At 41.8% G+C, this 20,384-nt stretch overlaps 1 protein-coding gene and 1 pseudogene across 1 annotated transcript; one reads left to right on the top strand and one right to left on the bottom strand.

The window, feature by feature from the left end:
* The first annotated feature begins 7,958 nt into the window (after positions 1-7,958).
* On the top strand, positions 7,959-13,681 carry LOC128453806 (transmembrane protein 229B-like; annotated as a pseudogene).
* A 1,026-nt stretch (positions 13,682-14,707) lies between these two features.
* haao (3-hydroxyanthranilate 3,4-dioxygenase) lies at positions 14,708-19,520 on the bottom strand. The gene is made up of 10 exons (XM_053436833.1): positions 19,291-19,520; positions 19,014-19,092; positions 18,581-18,664; positions 18,359-18,465; positions 18,176-18,265; positions 18,043-18,086; positions 17,792-17,937; positions 15,705-15,773; positions 15,510-15,592; positions 14,708-15,424 (listed from the first exon to the last, which is right to left on the bottom strand). The coding sequence occupies exons 1-10, from the start codon at positions 19,377-19,379 to the stop codon at positions 15,352-15,354; spliced, it is 864 nt and encodes a 287-aa protein (XP_053292808.1). The 5' UTR covers positions 19,380-19,520; the 3' UTR covers positions 14,708-15,351.
* Positions 19,521-20,384: the final 864 nt, after the last annotated feature.

The following is a 20,384-nucleotide window of genomic DNA, read 5'->3' as shown; positions in this document are numbered from 1 at the left end:
CTCTATATTGGAAAGCAATTGAACTGCAAGCTGTGAATTGACTTCATCATGAACCCAAAGCTGTTGGGCAGCTACAGACAGGGTGACCCACATAATGATCAGACAGACTAAATGTTTCCTAAGTGGAATGTGTTGGTTGATATGAAAATTACAATATAACCAATGGTACTAATTAGAAGTCTGTGTTTGCTGGTAGGTTGCTGTCAATATACAGTGTGCATGGGGTTGTATGTCATATTACATTTTATGGGAGGCTTTGAGACAAACGAGATTTGGAAAAAATGAAGGCACATGAAGGAAACTGGTTTTGGAATTTTGGCCTGATAAAGCTAGGGTTGATAATCCTGGAAAATCTTGGTAGAGCCGACTACAGTTTGAAAATATTCAAGGAATCACCCACCCCCTCCCAGTGGCTCTCTCCTCCAAGCTACGCCCCCAAAACAAATCAAGGTGCACTAACAACTGCTAGAAGCCGACTTTTCTGTGACATGCTCGCCAACTTCTGGCAGTAGCCATTGCTTCAGTGGTGAATATGTTTCTCTGATTTGTGAAGAATCTGGTCAAGTACAGTTAGAGCACCGGCCAGGCGCACACAGGCAGACAGGTTGGTTAGTGACACACAGGTACACCAGCCAATCATTTCATTATGTCATCTTTATTAGTCATTTTCATTATTTATTATTTTAGATTTGTTTCTTTCTGTGCTAATTCTTTGGCATGTGCTATGTTGAGAGCCCAGAAAACCCATGTCAATACCTGGTGCACTGACATAAAGAAGTCTGCTAACACTATAGCATTTGTTTATGCATTTTGTGTAAGACTAATGTTTACCACTAATCTCAAGCTTGATTTTAAACTAGCCTTTAGCTTAAACACTTTTTCCTAATTTTCCCTGCATTCAAATGCCTCTATCACATCATTAACATCGCATTAATGGTTACCCTTACAATAATAGGGTTAGGGTTAGGGTCAGCCCATTTCAATTTTACTGCACTTTCACATTTATATAACAGAGACTTGTTTACAATTGATGGTAATTAAGTGAGGGGATATATATCAGCTATGGGGGGGGGGACAAGGAAAAAAGGCATCAATGGCAGAATGAAAAGAAGTTTATGTAAGAAAAGAGTTATGTAGTTATGGTGAATTTTTTCCATCTCATACTCTCATACATAGTCCTTGCTTGAATGGATAATTAAGCAAGCACACACAAATGATTTCTGCACAATGGTGATCTCATGCTCATTGCATCTGGCCTGATCACAGTGGAGCAAGTTGGAGTCTCTCAGCACACCATGTTTTCTACATTAGCGCTGTTCTTAAGCTGGTGACAGTCATGAATATGCATCCACCTCAGGCTTTAAGATTGAAGAAACCAATGTGTGAGTGACTGAATCAAAGTTTTATCAAATAATATTTACCAAATCTTTTCATCCGTTCATCCATGCAGACATACATAATCACATCTCCATAACTTTCCTCCTACTGTCCTCCTCATTACTTAGTACACTACAAACGAGACATTTTCTTCAACACATATTAAAAAAACATATTTTCAAAGATCGATATGTGCACATCATGCTTTAGCTCCCATTTTATAATGTATTCAACGTTTGGGAAAAGTGAAGAAAAGGAAAACACACACACACATGCGGAATATGTACGTACAGTGCAGAAGTGGGAAGAGCAAAACTAGAGCAACTGTTTTCATTCAAACTGTAGCTGCAGCCAGTCATATTCAAGCAGTCACATCTGCATCGGGGGGAGGACCAGCACATACAAACAGTGGACAACACTGATCCCTAGTGGCAGAAATATAAACTGTTGATGAAATAAACTGGACGATAATTCATTCAGCACACTGACTCGACAGTCATGTTGTATCACTTGCATGAACATTTATTTTTGCATTCCTCCCAGGAGCTTTCTTGGAATTCTTCTTATTGTTTGTAAGAAGAATTCAACAATTTGTTATACTAATGGAAAATCTATTTAATAGAATAAATTAAGGCCAGGAAAATATTAAATTAATATTACAATAAACAATATTATTTATATTTATATTTAAATTTTGAAATAATTTTTTTAATTGTTGAATTGATTTAATTGTAAATAATTACTGCATGGTACTGACATTCAAAATATCCTGTAAGTTACCATAAGTATATGAGCCTTTGTTTCTGGCTGTTTCTAGCTGTTGAACTTTGGAAGCATGGGGAGATACTGCCCCCTGTTGACGGAGGAGCCGGGCTACAATGGAGTTTTTACTGTAGAGAGTATCTTTTTTTCACACAATATAAATGATGGGTGATATTTTTAGGGCCCGAGCACTGACAGTGGGAGGCCCTATTGAAATTGTAAGGATTATTATTATTATAATTATAATTATTCAGGCAAATTAATTGGCTTTTTACTTACAACATCGTGCCACTTTTTGCAGATCTTTTTGAAAATACCTTTGTCAAGGTGTTTCATCATTTTTGGGGTGATCTCAAATTCTTCATCCTCGATTTCAACCCATATGTTTTTTCTAACAGACGCTCGATGATGGTGTTTGGTGATCTGAGATCTACGAACACCTTTGCTTTATCAAAGATCCTCGAAACCAGCTTCATAACAATTATCCTGATGAGTAATTTCCTTCCATCCTCTGTTGGCTCTTGCTCTTCACTGTATTCTTCCTTGAATTCAAGAGTGGTCACCTCGCTTTCTGAGCCAGACCCTTGACTAGCTGCCAAAGGCAGACTGGCCCCATCGATAGGACCCTCTGACACAGCTTTTTCTAAAGTATGTGTTATCACCCTGGAAGTGAGAGTTTCTGACTGTGTGTGAAGCCACCACCTCATTACTCCAAGGAAACACCACACCACGGCAAGGATGTCAGCTGATATGATAGCACATGGCGGTAAAACCATTATGCTTATGCACTTTGGTCGTGAGGTGATCTTAGGTCTCATCCTATAAATGTGATTGTTGAGGATATTTTTCAGCTCATTGGTTAACTCGAGGGTTCACCACTGAAAATATCATCAATCCATTGAGACACATTCTGCCCCTGCTGTATCTCACCAACTACTGTTGGAAGCAGAGCGTCAATATCACTCATGACAGACTGCATTGACTGCCTACTTAAAACCTTGGCAAAGGCTGGGTTGTCAGGGCTGTCAAAGTACTTGTTATTCAGTCTCTCAACATTATGACTAATGGACGCTTGGGCAAACTGCTTTGCAGCGCATATCTTAATCCTTCCACAAACTTATATTGTTTATGTTGTAACTGAATGTGAATAAATACATGGATACAGTATGTGTTCTCTGTGTACTGAATTTATCATGGTGTGTCCATGGGTGATTAGTGAACTTTGAGTAACCTACTTTAGGAAATGAGATAGAAGTTTCTATTGTATCAGTTAAATAAAGTGAGAAACCTATCTATCTATCTATCTATCTATCTATCTATCTATCTATCTATCTATCTATCTATCTATCTATCTAACTGCTATGCTGCACATTCACAGACAGAAGAAAATGTTGAGAAAGCAGCTCCCTCAGATGCTGCAGTCAGAGATCACACCAATGACGGGCAGTGTCTGTCAAACAGTCAGGTTCATGTGAAGAAATGTAGGACGACTCACAGTCAGTCAGTGGGTCCACTGCTGGAACCACTGTTAGAAACAGTTCTCTTTGCACATTACAAGAAATTATCAGCTTTCTGGATGAAACTTTCAGGAAGTCTGTTAAAGTGGATGAATACTTCATAGAAAGTGATAAATGTATTTGATCTGTGGCCGTTTTTAAGACACAGGTCGGTTTCAATCAGCTGGATGAGAAGAGACGTTTCCACCTCAAAAAACACATGACAACTATGAGGAAAGAAGTCAAAACCTCTAGAAAGACCAGGAAGACGTCAAAATGATCATGTATCAGGGAGTCTTCCTTTCTTTACTGTTTTCTGTCTCTTTCTTGTCTTGTCCTCTGCTTTGATTTTTTCTAAGAGGTAACAAAGAATAGGATTGTTAAATATCAACAGAGGGAGAGACAGTCAAAAGAGGGCACTCATATCTGAGGTCCCTGCTAAAAAACACCTGAATGTGTTATTTTTGCAGGAGACACATGCCAAATCTACAGAGGAAGTAGACTGGGGTTTATGGTGGTGGGGTGTGGGGTGTGTGTGTGGGGTGGGGTCCTTATGCCCTTATCCATGGCTCTTATCTTAGTGCAGGGGTAGCTGTCCTGTTCAGAACAACAACCAACACATCCATTATATCCTGAACAGAAGTAGTGAATGGGCGGTGGTTAATTGCTAGGGAGGAAACTGACAATACAGAATTCTGTTTCCTAAAAATATATCAAGGTACCGAAATAGTAAGCTTTTTCAATTTGCTAAAAAATGAATTGAATAGTTATCATCAGGACCAGTTAATCATTGGTGACTTCCACTGTGCTGTAGATTTGACTGTGGATAGGTCCAGTGAACCCCCTCCACAGTCATCACAGAGCCTCACTCTCCTAAAACATCTAGACCTGATGACACATGAAGGATTAAACATCCACAATCAAGACAATACTCATGGCTCAGAAATAACAAGGTGAGTACAGCCAGACTGGACATGATTCTCATTTCTCAAAATCTTACATCCAGACTTATTCACAGGTACATAAGCCCTGTTGGTTTTACCGATCACCATCTGGTTAGCATAGATTTAGTAATTTCACCAGGATAAATGGTTAAGTCCTACTGGTGTTTCAACAACAAACAGTTGCAGGACACTACATTAAAAAAAGAAGAAAAAACTGATTTCAGTTCTTTAGAGCTCTGGTTGGAGTTAAGCAAGGCAGATATCCATCTGCTGCAGGAAAAAAATCTGAAATGTAAGGGGTTGATGGATGCTGTTAACTAGATGGAATCAATGGTATCTCTAGTGATTTCCTAAGGAGGTTCTGAAACATCATTGGCCCTGACTTGCCTGATGTCTTGTTGGAGAACCTTAGAAGCAGGATCCCTCCCTGTTTCCTGTCAGCTAACTGTAATTTCCCAGCTGTCGAAGAAATACGATTTGGCCATACTTAAAAACTGGAGGCCCTTGGCTCTCCTATTTACTGACTATTTGGTGCTTTCCAAAGCCTTGGCAAATAGATTGAAAAACATTCTGGAGATGATTGTTCACAGAGATTAGACTTACTGCTTACCATATCGAAAAATTATGGAAAATGTTTTTCTTATCCAGGATGTTATTGATAAATGTAAATACTATAATTTTAATTGTGGAATTGTGTCTTTAGATCAGGAGTAAGCTCGTCTGAGCCATGGCACCAGTGTTAGTGCAGGGGTTGCTGTCCTCGTTAGTCACAGAGGCAGTCAAACGTTGGCTACTGGTTATTAGAGCGGAAATAGAGAGTATTTTAGTACTTTATTAACATATATGATCAAATCAATTGGTACAAAGGGCTATTTTTCATCAGGCTACTTAAATGAACTACAGCATTACAATTGGATCAGCTCATTCTTCGGAGGGATTTCAACTGCACTCTGGATTTCACACCTGGACCCTTTGGACACATGAAGGACTAAACAACCACCCACAACACAGTACACATGGGTAAGGGCGAGCAATAATAGGTGAGCGCAGCCAGACCAGACAGAATCTACATTTCCTAAAATGTCAGTTCCACACTAGCCCACAGTACAATACGTCTGATTTACAGAGCTAAGTTCCTTTTTGCAGGAATGGGTTAAGGAAGCTCTAGTCAGGACCTATTTCCTCCAGTTGAGGGACATGGATGCTCCCTGCTACTATTCCTTCAACCAAAAAGGTAATTTCATGGTCTTGGACAGTTTTTTTATTTTGATCTGTTTTTAATTGGCCTATAATACTGCACCAAAAAGAAAGTTATACATACAATTGTGAACTTTATATCAAGATCTGTCAAGTTGGCCATCTGGCTGATACTCAGGAACAAAGCTTAAAGTGCCTGTGTGTAATAGTGTGGAGCCAGTCTTTTCCTGGCTCCAGTTCTGAAGGGACCCGATTCAGAGTGGAATACTCGTATTACAAGACTGTGGACAATATTCAGGCCTTTTGTCACAGATGGACTATTAGGGGTTTATTTTATGTTCAGCTGGGGGCGGTGGAGGGCTAGTAATTCATTTTTGATTAGACAAATGTATGATTATTTGGTTTTGTTGTTTCGCTTATGTTTGTTTAACTTATTTGCTTTTGAGTGTTGCTTTAGAGTGACTTCTGTTTTCTCTGCAATGGTCCAATAAAGGAACTTCAAAACCCAAACCATCTCCTCTCATATCATATCATGTCATCTCATATCATCTTTCCTTTTTATCTCTCCAACAGAATTATTCCATCTTTATGGTCAAGTCCTTTACTCATCTTCTCCCTCCACTAGGTAATAGAAATACAATTTTGGTGCATTCAGTTCACCATACTATACTGAGTCATGACTGACAGTGACCGGCTTGTTGAGAGCACCAGTGGAACCAGCTCTGTGTTTTCTCAGATAAATGGGGTCATTTCTCTACCTAAACTTTTCTTTGCCAACCGCTCATTACACAACAATGAACGCACGTACACACAGAGTCAGCCCAGTTCAGCGTGAGGAGGCTAACCTTTGTGAGCTCGATAACTTTATGGTCAGTGACTCCCACACAGTAGAGTAGTTGTCCCTTCACCTCCCTAAAAGTGTGTTTGCTATAAACACTAGACTCTGATCTAGAGGTCCACCATTAATCTAACTGCTTTATTAGCGTTAAGATTAGGTAAACACAGAACCCAGAAGTGCCGCCATGATAGGATTGACATCTGCTCTAACAGATACTTTATGACACTGTATGCTGTACATATTTGAAACTCTGTGTCCATATTAATACAGTGTGTGTATGCAGTATAGACTGAAGACTTAGTGGTGATGCAAACAGTATTAAGATATGAAGCTGGATTAAGATATGAAGATAAATGCTATAATAAACTTGCTTAATAAAATATATATTTTCCTTTTATTTAAAAATGGACTTTACAACATCGGAAAATGTTACACACAAGCACATTGTAACAATACTAATGGTCTGCAGACATGCTAGCAGCTGTAAGGAGGTACACAGCTGAAGCATGAGCTCATACTGCAATGACATGCAACTTTAACCACAATCCCTATCTTATTCAATGCCTTACCATGCTATTATTATTGTAACATTCATACATTTTGGACAAACTGAAGTTTTATTCAGATGAAGGTGCTTGAGAAGAAGCATGGGTATTTTCCAAAAGATTCTAATTGAATGCATCAATCATTTATAAAGATACTGAAAATAAATGTGAGCCTTAGCATGAACTGAAAGAAAAGTCAAACACTCATTACCACGTTTAATTTCCATGAATTTCTGTACAAAACCTCATCGTTATCTATTGAGTAGTGGACGTAGAGCACGCCAGCTATTCATTGAGCCGGTTGCGATCAGTGGTGCGGGTGAGAGCTGCCCGGGCCTCACGACAGATCGGAAGAGAACGTCGGATATGCCCCTGAACGGAGGGAACTGCCACGTCTGTCTCCACGGCTGGGAATAGTGGAGGTTAAAACCCAGTAGAGGCGATGAACAGGGACTTACCTGTGGCAGAGCAGACCAGGGAGTTGTGGGCATATTCTACCCAGGGGAGGTGGGTGGACCAGGAAGCCGGGTGACGAGATGTTACACAGCGAAGGGCCATCCCCAGATCCTGATTGGCCCGTTCTGTCTGGCCATTGCTCTGCGGGTGGTAACCAGATGATAGGCTGGCAGACGCCCCAACGCCTGGCGAAAAACCTTCCAAGTCCGGGCTGCGGCCCCTTGTCCGAAACAATGTCCACCGGAATGCCATGTATCCGGAACACATGCTGGACAAGTAAGTTAGCAGTCTCGAGGGCGTAAGGCAATTTTGACAAGGGGATAAAATGCGCCACCTTCGAAAAATGGTAGACTATGGTCAGGATAACCGTAGTACCTTCCGAAAGAGGCAGGCCAGTGACGAAATCCACCACGATGTGTGACCAAGGCTGGTTTGGAATGGGCAGGGGACGAAGCAGACCTGCAGGAGCCTGATGAGAAGCCTTACTGCGGGCGCAGACAGAACAGGAGAGCTGCGCCTTATAACTTTTGTGGCCCGTACAGATTTGCTCCGTGCACCCCGAGCTGCACGAACCGGTGTAGGGTTATCCTCTGAGTGCATTGTTTTCTATGTATACCTGCTGCATGCCCGGGGCGCCAGACACACTGACACAAGCTACGACTCCGAGAGCATTGTTCCTCCACTCCGGACCCGAAATGGGATCTCTCCCCCCACCTCCCAGCCCAATGCTTCCCGGTTGGGATGCCACATGCAATACTGCTGTAAATACGTTCACAAGCAACCATTCCAGAAAGTGCTGCAACTTTAAACACAAACTAGCAGCAAGCTAGCGTTAGCTCGCTGCTGATACACGTAAAGCATCCAAGTGGCCACAGCGCCAGAGACAGAGTCCCCAACACCGGCACGTCCCAGGAGCTAACACCGGCACGTCCCTGGAGCTAACACCGGGACGTCCCCGGAGCCAACACCGGCACGTCCCTGGAGCTAACACCGGGACGTACCCGGCGCTAACACCGGCACGTCCCTGGAGCTAACACCGGGACGTCCCTGGAGCTAACATCGGGACGTCCCCGGAGCTAACACCTGCACCTTCACGGAGCTAACACCAGGACGTCCTCGGAGCTAACACCGGCACGTCCCTGGAGCTAACACCGGGATGTCCCCGGAGCTAACACCAGCACCTCCATGGGTGGGGTGCCACATATCCCTGCAATACTGCTGTAAATACGTGCACAAGCCAGTTGCCTCCTTGATGTAGGAGTGGGCCATTCGGCCTCTGCCTTAAACTTGGCAGGGTCGGTCTTGATATGCCCAATATCTGAAACATGAAAATTACAATTCTCAGCTTTCACATACAGTTTGTTTTCAAGTAGTCTCTTCAACACAATTTTAACATGTTGTACGTGTTCCTGGATATTGAAGGAGAAAATTCAAATATCATCACAAAAACAAACAATTGAGCATATCCAGTGGAACATTTTTTAATAAGAGTCTGACACTGAGAATTCCACAGAGAAAAAACCCTTGTAGCACTCTCTCATCCCAGCCGCTCTCGATTGCGAGAATGCAGAAGTCAATGGAATCTTTCACCACTGAGTTATCTCCCTCACTCAAAGAGAGGAGCCGGCTACTGGCCTCCTTCTTCGCAGAGGGTGGTTAAAAACCTTGAGGAATTCGGCTGTAAATGATTGAAAGAAACACAAATGGGTGAATTACTGGAAGAAACGGCTACAGCAGAAGCTGCGGCTTTTTCCGACAAGAGACTCATAATAAAAGCAATCCGAAACTTGTCTGAGGAATAAGTCAACGGCTGCTGATAAAGAAGAGACTACACTGGTGGATGAACTGTCTACATGAGGGTTTCCGGGGGTTGTGTAGGATGAGGGACCGGAGAAGCTGGTAGTGGAGGTGCCGGAGCTGGAACCGGAGCCGGAGCTGGAGCGAGGACAGGAGGCGCCAACGTGGTTAGGTGAGTGGTCAACTGGTCCATGCAGTCACCGATCTGTGCCACGTTGGAGGACAGGTTGTGGAGAGCTTCCATACCTTCTTGTAATGCTTTCTCGTTCTGCCCAACACGAGTTCCTGGGGAAGATAGTGCCTGTCTGAATTTATCAGCATCTGCGGGTCCATCTTGGCCAGATTATTCTGTTAAGGTTTGTTTGTTCTGTTGGACCCCAAAGCAGACACTGACTGTCAGTTTTTAACAAAAGGAGAGTTTATTCGAACAAATAACAAATGCAGGTTGCGGCGGCAGGGTGCTGGCTGGCGCGGATATCCACGGGGAAACGAAGATGAGGAAGAGCGGCAAGGCACACGGGAAGTCTGGGTACTTGGAGGAAAAATACACGGATAATTCATTCTTCGGGTGAAAAACACGAGGGCCAAGAGAATAAAGAGAGCGTGCTCATCCAAACAAGACGGAACAATCTGGCAGTGTAGTGGGGTGAAGACCAGGCTTTTATTGTGAGGTGATTAGATGAAAAGAGAGCTGCAGCGAGGAAGCCAGCCACACCCCCTGCCACACACACAACCTGCAGAGGAAGAACAGAAAAGGGAGGGGGAGAGCGAGAACAACTAACAAACCAACAGAATCATCACATGTTTTTCACTTCCCATGCAGGAACATTAATTATATGGGAGAAATTGTATGATTGGCAATGTAATCTGATACTAGATAATAATAAGTTATATATTAACAAAGAAGAAATTAAGAAGAAAGAAAGATGAAAGATATAAAAGAAGAAGAGATAGAGAATATATGCTTAAAACAATAATAGTAAAGTGATGGTAAAGGTAAAGTGAATAAAGGTAGTGCTGTCTTATAGAGGCTGAAACCTATGTAAAAAATAAAAGTTTTGCAACTGTTGCATCCTTTCTTGATTTTTTTTTCAATACAGGGACATATAATATAGGCCACAACAAGTCCGAGTTATTGCTGGCATTTTTCTTAACTGTAACAAATTATACATCAGCTGTATACACTAAACTAAGCAGAAAAGTATTATTATGCCAAAAAATATATATTTTCAGGGAAACACCTAACTTACATTATCCAAATTGTCTGACAATTATATTTGTATAATTGTATCTCAAATTAATAAGGACAACTAATAGTTGTCAGCGAAACAGGTTTTTACTGCTTTTTTCCCACCCTAAACTAGGAAGCATCTTTGCAAATGCCTATCAAAAAATTATGTCAGTAATGGAGTGGCTTGTAAAATTCTCCAAGTGTGTAAAAACTGTACGATAATTCTGTTTCCATGTGACAGAGAGCAGTGTTGAAAATGAATCCCCAGCAGAACAACTTGGCCGCGGCTCCAGTCGTCCTCTCTCTGCCCTGGTCCGTCTCTATGTCTATGCACGGCTGCCTATGTGAGGTGGCCTTCACTGCCGTGTGCGACTGGTGCAGCACCAGAGACAGGAAGCTGGCAGGTCACAGCATCCTGTGTGCGCTGCCCATGTACGCCACTGCAATCTACCTCATGGAGGGCCTGAGAGTGCGGCTGCTCGCTCAACGTAAGCCTGTGCATCTGATGGCAGAGGTGTCAAAAGTATTCCCATTCATTACTCAAGTAGAAGTATCGATACTAGGGTTAAAAAATACTTCTGTAGAAGTTGAAGTATCAACTCAAGCTTTTTACTTAAGTAAAAGTCTAAAAGTACTGGTTTCAAAACTACTAAGTAAAGTAATGTAAGGGGAATTTTTTTATGTAAATACATTAAAGTACCATATTTGTACTATTGAGCATTAACATGCGTTTCATGGAGCGGAAGACATGATAACTAGTTGCCAATAAGTATTGTAATAGTGCAAAAAGTCTAACTTCAGTGGGATGTTATCAATAACCTTTATTGGAAGCGACCTTGAGACCTTCGGACTAAATCCTGTATGTACAACAACACTACTATAGGCTTTGTTCAGCCGCAAAAGCAGCAGGTTCTCAAAGTTATTTGAGCCTATGCATGCTCTACCTGGCCTGAAGATGAGCCCTGCAACACTAAACAGTCTTTCACAGGCTGCTGAGGCCCTGCCCTTTGTAAACACCGCCCGTCGCTACTACCGATTGGATGGTTTAGTGAGGTCCTCAGATCGGCCCCGCCGGAGTCGGTAACGGCCCTGGCTGAGCGTCGAGAAGACGATTAAACTTGACTAGAGGATCTAGAGGAAGTAAAAGTCGTAACAAGGTTTCCGTAGGTGAACCTATGGAAGGATCATTAACGGTACAGCCTGATTCGACTGCATGGCACCCAAAACCCCCCCACAGGTGCTTAGGGTCTCGCGCTGCGCCCCAGGGCCACCGTGTCTCCCGAGGCAGGGGTTGTGTTGGTGTGGCACGAGTGCTCTCCCACCTACCCCCCCACTCCTTCTATTTTTTCGGTCTCCTCCACTTCGTCTGAGCATTGTCCACGACCGTGCAGTGCCTCCTTCTCCGCTATTCCTCCCCCCTCCGTGCGCCTTTGCAGGCCTGCTCCGATTGCCGACGGATCTGACAGCGAGGCGCGTCAGCGGAGGCGGGGAGGATGGCGGATGCTGCGGTGCCGCACCCAGCACTGGCTTTGCTCTCCTCCTTTTTCGGAACCCCTCCTGTGCGGTCGTGTGGTGGCCCCAGTGCCTGGCCGTCATCCCGCGCGTGCGGCGGGCACCCAACTCAAACTCTCCTCGCTCCTCCAAAGGGAGGAAGGGGGTTTAATGTCTCAATGTGTTTTTGAAGGATGACAAACCGGAATGGAAACAAGCTAAAATGAAATAGGAGTAACGAGGCAATTTTTTTTAAATGTAAGGAGTAGAACGTACAGACATTTGCGTGAAAATGTAAGGAGTAGAAGTAAAAAGTCGTCTGAAAAATAAATACTCCAGTAAAGTAAAGATACCCCAAATTTTTACTTAAGTAAGGTGACAAAGTATTTGTACTTCGTTACTTGACACCTCTGTCTGATGGTCTACACCAGGGGTGGGCAATTCAATTTCCCAAGGGGCCACATGAGAAACAAGGACAGTTGTGGAGGGCCGGACCAATAGGCTGAACTCAATTCTACTCATATTAATTTGATAAGCTTCTACTGGTAAGACTAAATGTTATGATTAGGCAATAAAAAAGTGAGGCAGGCAAAGTGATAATGCCAACTCAACATTTAAAAAGAACAGTTGTGAACAAAATATGCAAGTTTTTTGCAGTTACCTCTGTGAACAAATCACTCCCAGTCGTCGTCCCTTTTATTGACCACATTGCTGCCAGCTCATCTGTAATCCCACGTACTAAGATGAGTAACTGGGCTGTGTCGCCGACATCACAGCGCTCATCCACAGCCAAGGAGAAAAAGTCAAATCGACCACTTTCTTTTGCAGCTGAAGCTCGAGATTTCCCGCGATGTCCTCGATCCTTCTCGTAACGGTTCGTCTGGAGAGGGACACATTCTCAAATGCCTCTTTCTTCTCAGGTCATATTAGTGCAGCAGAGTCCACCAAACATTCTTTGATAAACTCCCCATCAGAGAATGGCTTACTATTTTTGTCGATTCTGTGGGATATCACAAAGCTGGTCTTGACAGCTCCATCCCTGGATGTGGAAAGCTTGGTAAAAAAAAACTTGTTGCTTCTGCAGCTTAGCTAGCAAAGTTTCCGATGTCCGTGCACGTTCTTCATTGGTCAAGTTTCTGTAATTCTCTCCGTTTTTTGTCTCGTAATGGCGATTCTAATTGTAATCCTTAAAAGTAGCTGTTCACTTATTTACATGTGATTCCAAATATTGCGTTGACCTCACGCGGGCCAGTCACGGACAGCCAAAGGGCCGGATGCGGCCTGGGGGGCCCGACAATTCCCAGGTCTGGTCTACACCAGGTTCATCTACTTATGGGAGCTGAGCTGGGGAGCAGGGCTGGGGCTGCCGGGGGCCTGTCCCTGGGACTACTCAGGTTATAGGTACAACCTGAGAGGACTGGTGACTCTGGAGTACGCAGTGCCCTGGGCTGTGGCAGCTTTTATAGCAGAGCAGCATGTGATCAAGAACACTCTGCGGATAAGACTGCACAACTGAACTGGTATAGTCTGGCATAGTGTCCTTTCAAAGACAATTAAGGAAATAACCCTCATTGTTTTTTTCCCAAGAGTTGGGTATGAAAACTGGAACCACTTTCATATCTGTCCAAAATGTCTTCAACATGAGGCTATTGCCAGTAGATGGTTCATTTAGTTCAGCACAAGGATTAGGACGAAAGAGCTAGCTTGGACAAAAGCAATAAGTTGTGCATTTATTGGAGGTCTGTATTGAATCGTCTTTAGCTGGTGCCTGTGCATTGGTTGCTGGGAAAAGTCACAAAGATGACATGACTCCAAGTTTCTATATCCATCCTCTTCCACAATCCTAGCTGCCTGCTTCTGTTACATTAAGATAATCACCTCCTGTGTCCAAACCATAGACTACTTCTTCCCACTATTTAGAACTGAAGCCAAACTATTTCAGATAGTCAATTGTAAAAGTGTAAAATGCAGCTATTAATTTTAGAGGGGCGCGTGTTTGATACTGAAAATATCGTATTTCTACCATCTAACTTTAAAGAGACGTCACAGTGCCAGAAGGACACTTTTATCAGTGGAAAGAAAAGTCTAATTAGCCACAGTGAATATGACATCATGCCAAATCTCTGGAAAGGGTTCCCTTTGTTTTCTCTGAACAATAAAGATGTCAATATAAAGTTACGTACAACAATTTCATTAAAGGCATGGAACTCATGGAGCTGCTTTAGGAAGAACTGGACTACAGGTGAAAGCAAATCAAACTACAAGTGCAACACATATGTTGGAACAAATTTAACAGTGTTGTGGCTTTTTTAATCACAATCTGTTTATTTGTTCTATTGCTTCAGTACCTTGAGAAAAATAAACTATGTCGATGTATATATGAGTATGTAGCAAAAACTGAGGTGTTTTAAACCTTTGAACCGCAACAACGTTTCAGATGCAATAACTCTTTGTGACTATTAACTCTCAGACGGGTCAAGGTTCATATAACACACATGAAGGCATGATTTATGTGATGGGAATTTGTATTTAATTCCCTGGTGAGGAAATAAACCATCAGACTGAGTGATCAATTCAATGATATCAAAGTATTTAATTATTGGTAGAGAAACAATTTACAGAGAATAGATTTGAACACAAACAGGGTTACTAACCCTAGACTTGGCCAAACGGGGCAGAATCCTCAACACCACTGCAGGTATCAAGGATCTGACAAATGGCGGGTGGGATGTGCCAGCTAAAGGGGTTCCACGTCATCCTTCGATATCATGCAGGCAGGCAAGTCCAGTGCTCGGACATTGCTCAGAGGATGGGCAAAATGCCCCCCTCCTCCTGAGTGTATAGACACTGGACAGAACATCAAATAGTCACAAGGACGTTTAGTTTCAAACTAACTAACATTTACTGATATCAGGCAGATGCAAACATTAAGTAGAATTTATAAATTGATGTTTTTCAGGTCAGCCAACTGAACTTTGAGCATGGCTATGTCAGGACAGAAGGTTCCGTTACATTTAATAAGAGGACAGTTAGATTCAATAATTTCCATGACAATTTATATGGTTGAACATGAAGTTACACAATCTACTTTTCATTACTGCACTTACACTGAAAGTTATAGTTGTTCCTATTGTGTATGTATTTATAATGAAAAAGGGTTTTGCTCCCCTCCTATGAAGTCTTATGTGTATTTAATGGGTGTTTGTGAATTGGCAGGTCATGGTCTCTTCCGCTCAGGGTTTTGAACCACCAACAGGGCAACAGTCCCGTCCTCTCTCTGCCACTGGTACCTATAGAAGAAGAAGCCATTTAAAGTTTTTCATATATCAAGTATCATGGAACCTAGGTTTGCCATAATTGTTAATGCAGACTCACTGGCTCTGTTCAGGAATAATGAAACTGTCTCCTGCAGTAAGAGTTGCCTCCTGCTCATTCATGGTCACTTTAGAGGATCCTTCCTGAGAGAGACACGGAGAGAAGGTGAAGGAAGGAAAGAAAAAGTTCGAAAAGGATGAGATTTTATAGTGATACATCCCTCTTACAAAGCAAGTGAACTTTTAGAAAACATACCATCTGCCAAATCCACACATCACTCTGTGGTACTGTTGTCTCTGTCAGGCCAGGTCCAAACACCATCACCTGTTTGGGTCATAAATAAGAGAGTTAAAGCATTTTCTCCATCACTGTCATCACTATAGAACAAGGCATGTATTCCTTTCATCTCACTGACTGTTCTGTCTCCTTACCTCGGCCAAGGAGATTCATTTTTCATCAGCGTTGGTATATTTATTTGTTGGCAGGATTACACAAAATATACTGAATCAAATCTCTTTGAAATTCTATAGCAGGTGGGGAATGACCCATGGAAGAACCCAAAAGGAGCAGATCCAGCTAAATGGGCAGATCCAGGATTTATTTCCACTTTCTCTAACATGGTGAGACAGGGTGTTAGCCTTGGTGCAGGTATGCACTCTCCTAGCCCTTCAAGTTCTTAAATGTTTCTATATTTACGATGAAACCCTCTGTGGCATATGTTCATGTATTATGCTCTACAGTCATAGGGGATTTCCACAAGCTGTTGAATGCCTAAACTGCCACTCTTCTACTTCACTTTCAGTTTTCCTTTAACCAAACCCTTTAGTTTAAGGTTTTCAGTAAAAAGTGAAAAAAAGTTGCATTCTGTCAGCAAAGGGTAAGTAGACGTTCCCAATAAAACCATAGCAACTTACACGTATGTATAAAATACCTGGCATGTGAATAAAAAATAGACTGTGTAAACACCATTTAGACTTTACATGTCTTTTGCTTTTTGACAAAGTGTTTCTGGGTAAATTTAAGGTCAATCATGACAATAGATTACACAGCTCTATTTCCTTGTATGAATCAGGCACCAATAACTGGTTACTATACAATACTGGCTCTTAGTGGAGGAAAGGGAGTGACAAGTGGCCATCTCTAAAGGAAAGGGGCAACACATTTTAGTTTTAAATACTGTACTCCATACAACAAGTCATAGCTGAAGTTTGAGATTATGTAAGAGCACTGATATTGTGTAAACCAACAATAATTATATTGTGTATTTAACATTCACACATTGAATGCTGCAGACTAAAGTAACGTGATGAAAAGGGTCTAAAAAATATGGAGGGATTACTGAAAAGCATATATAGTTAAAATATATAGTTATGCTTGGGGCACAGATCTTGGGATAATGATAGACCTGTCAATCCATTATATCTTCTAGCAACATAACAGGAGACAGGTTCAATGCTAGCCCACTGCTGAGCCTCACAGCTCAAGCCCTTTGGACTCAAGCCCTTTAGAAATACCTTTACCCTTTAATCATGTTGGTAAATAGGTAAACTTGCCCTGACAAGGGGCAAGTTTACCTAACCCTAACCTTTTGACAAATCTGGTGCCCAACTGTCAAATACTGCTATTGAGTTAATACTGCTGTTATAGAGGAGAAATGCTGTTTTATCCAATAACAATGTGGTTAGAATAAAAAATCAACTCCTCTCTTTTACAAAACCACAAACCATTATTTGGACTCAAAATTAACTGATTAGTTTAAGGTCACAGTGGCCTCACAAATTATGTTTATGTGTTTATGTGTGTCTTGAACCTAATCTAAAATCAGCATTAAAAAATGTCTTCTATTTTTTTTTTATTTAGGACAGACCCTCACTTGGACTCAAAGATGAGCTGATTAGACTTATTACATCCGCCCAATTGCTCATTTCACACTGCATGACTTGAAAGAGTTTGATGGTCAAAAGTCAAGGTAACTTTGACCTCTCAACACATGTTTTGCCTTGTGAATGTAATAATTCAGGAACCCCTCAAGGGACTGGTGGTCAAAGGTCATGTTGACCTTATATGAATCTTGGAAATTATAAAGTTGAATCCAGAGTTTTATTTGAGATTCAGTTAGGGCTATATATTTTTTAAAAGTTTAGCTACTGTTGGCAACATGCTTTTTTCTACTGCACATATTTTATATCTTACTTTGAGAGAAATACAAATACAAAATAACTAAACACTTCTCTCATTTCATTAATCTTGAATGTTAAACACTACCCAAACAAAAGTAGGGTTAGGGGAAATTATCTAAAAATGTGTTAAGACTAAAAAAAAATTGAGGTTGAAAACACTACCTCTGTCTCAAACTGAGCTCCAAACATGTCGACGGGCCTGCCACTGGCCAGCGACGGCCTCTGCTTGTCCAGCCAGTCTTTGAAGCTGAAAGGCGACATCACGGCCCTAGTGTTCATCTGGAAGGGAGGCTGCCTGAAGACTTCATCTGTTCATCAAATGACACCAGTACACACTTTAAAGGGATCAGACTAGATATCTCGATACCTTGTTCAAAATAACAGGAATCCAAAGAAACTTAAACTCAACTTACCTGGATCAGGTTTTCCTGTTCTGCACTGCTCTGATAAAAAGAATCTGCAAATAAAAAGTTAACAACAACTGTAGTCAAACATATCAAAGTGATCTGATGGTTTGTGAGTGTGAAGGATCTAGGACGTCTTTACTCTTTGATTATTGGCACCAGTTGGGTTCCAAGATTCTGACAGTAAAACCATTTCTCAAACAGGATCTCAGTGGTGTTTTCCACATGGTACCTGAAAACAGCAAAACACAGTCAAAGAGGAGGAGAGATGAGAAGAGAAAAGAGGACAAGATAAAGAAGAGAAGAGAAGAGAAAAGAAGAGAACCTCAAGCAGTCAGTCTCAGTCAGCAGTCGTCTCCTCTCCACCACCAGCCCCACAGTGTTGGCCTGTCTCTGTGGGGAGTGGGGTATCCGAGCCGGCAGCAGGAACATCTACAGATAAGACAAGAATGAATGACAGTGAGTTAATTACATACATTTTGGTTTGTAAAAGTGACCTTAGTTTTTTTTTATTACAATAAAACCCAAAAGAACCTTCAGAGCTCACCTCTCCCTCTCTGATGTGCACATCCTTGTGTTTGCCGTTTTCAATCACTTTCAGACACATGTCTCCCTTCAGCTGGTAGAACAACTATTTCAAACAGGGAGCCAAAGACAAAAGAAGAAGTTAACGGGAGGCTTGCCCACACATTAGGCCGGAGCTTATAAATGCCTTAACTTTAATATGGCAATCAATAACCATATCAACTTTAATTAAAAACTGTGTTTTAGAAATCTAAACACAAAATGATGACCTAATGAAATGTAATTTTTTGGTAACCGTCATTTTTATTGATTAATGTTCTTAGTAGTAGATAAACTCAGAGTTTGCATGTGTAGTTTTCTTGGTTTAAGTCAGGAGGCATCAACACTGCTGCAGACACACTTATCTGTAGAGGAATGAAGACCTCTTACAGAATATATCAGTCCTGTCCTCTCACCTCCTCTCCTTCTTCTATGTGATAATCCTTCCTGCTGTTTGGACCTCCGACAAACATGATATTCAGCTGAAGAAAGTGCCTGAGGAATTAAAGACAATCATTTACTCACATGTCCTCAAATAATCAGTGGAAGTTACTCGTTGATTTGTCAGTGCAGCACGTATTGTGTCAAATAAAATGCAGAGTGCTCATCACATCACTTATCAAGTTGTCGCAAAGAGGAACTCACACATGTAACCATGTGGGTACTATAAAAACATTGAAGGTTTTTACTCACATGAGCTTGTTGCACACAGGCGGCAGAAAAGCATTCTGGTTCTGTGCAATCCAGTTATCCACATTCACAAGAAGAGAACTGTTACTCATTTTGTTAAAGTGATCGGCTTTGTGCTGTTGTGTCAAGGGTCTCTGGCCAGTCTCTCCTCCTCTATCTAGTTCAAACAATGTGACTGACACTGAAAGTCCAAAATACAGAAGTGGCTGTAGAACAAGAGGGGAGGACAGAAGCTGGTTGTAATATTTTATAACAGTAGGAAGAACAGGATTGGTCAAAAACGAGGGGAAGTCTTCCTCGGTTCTTCCTCGATAGTGCGCAGGTGTAGTCCCCCCTCTTGGCATTGGAATAAGGATATTACGAGCAGCCGCTCCAAATCGCACTCCTCTGATAGTTGCCGGGCAAAATGTTCACCTCATGACAAGCCTTGACACAGCTGACGCCTTGTGGGTCAATGTTGTTTTCATTGGATTCATATCGGCTGTATATTCTGTTTGAGTAAACATTCGGATCCTCTAAACCAAAACAACGCCACTCTGTCTGTCCCCCAGAACCTGGGGCAGCTGTTTGAACTCTGTGTGATGTTGAAAGAAGCTAAAGGAGATATGCTTTAATATAACAACATACAGCATCTCCTATCAGCCCTTTTATCAAGACAGGTGTGAGATTAACCAGCGTTGTGACGCACACATTCAAGCTAACTTCAAGATTAACACTAAGCAGCAAAGGTTACATAAATCATTTGTGTGAAGGCCATATTTCTGGCCCAAACTGCTCCTGCCCCCACCCTCCTTCCATTTGTTTAGAGTTCAGTTCCATAAACATCTTCACAGACACACACAGAGAAGCTAAAATTTTAAATCCCAACACAACCTCTCATGAAGCCAAACCAGCAAAATACAGACACTGTGCAAGTCTCTCTTGGGAAGGCTAGTGCATTATTTTGACTGTCAGGTGCGTGTGAGACAAGAACAGCAGACTAATATTAAGGGTTCAACACTAATAAGATGAATAAAGAATAGTTAGGTAGGCTTCATACTTTTAACAGGTTATATTCATATCAGTGTTGTTCAGTAATATCTCCTTGTTTTGAATGA

Source organism: Pleuronectes platessa, chromosome 12, assembly GCF_947347685.1.
Source record: "Pleuronectes platessa chromosome 12, fPlePla1.1, whole genome shotgun sequence".
NCBI lineage: Eukaryota > Metazoa > Chordata > Actinopteri > Pleuronectiformes > Pleuronectidae > Pleuronectes > Pleuronectes platessa.
The sequence above is the reverse complement of the archived record's forward strand: the minus strand, read 5'-3'. Positions and strand labels throughout refer to the sequence as shown.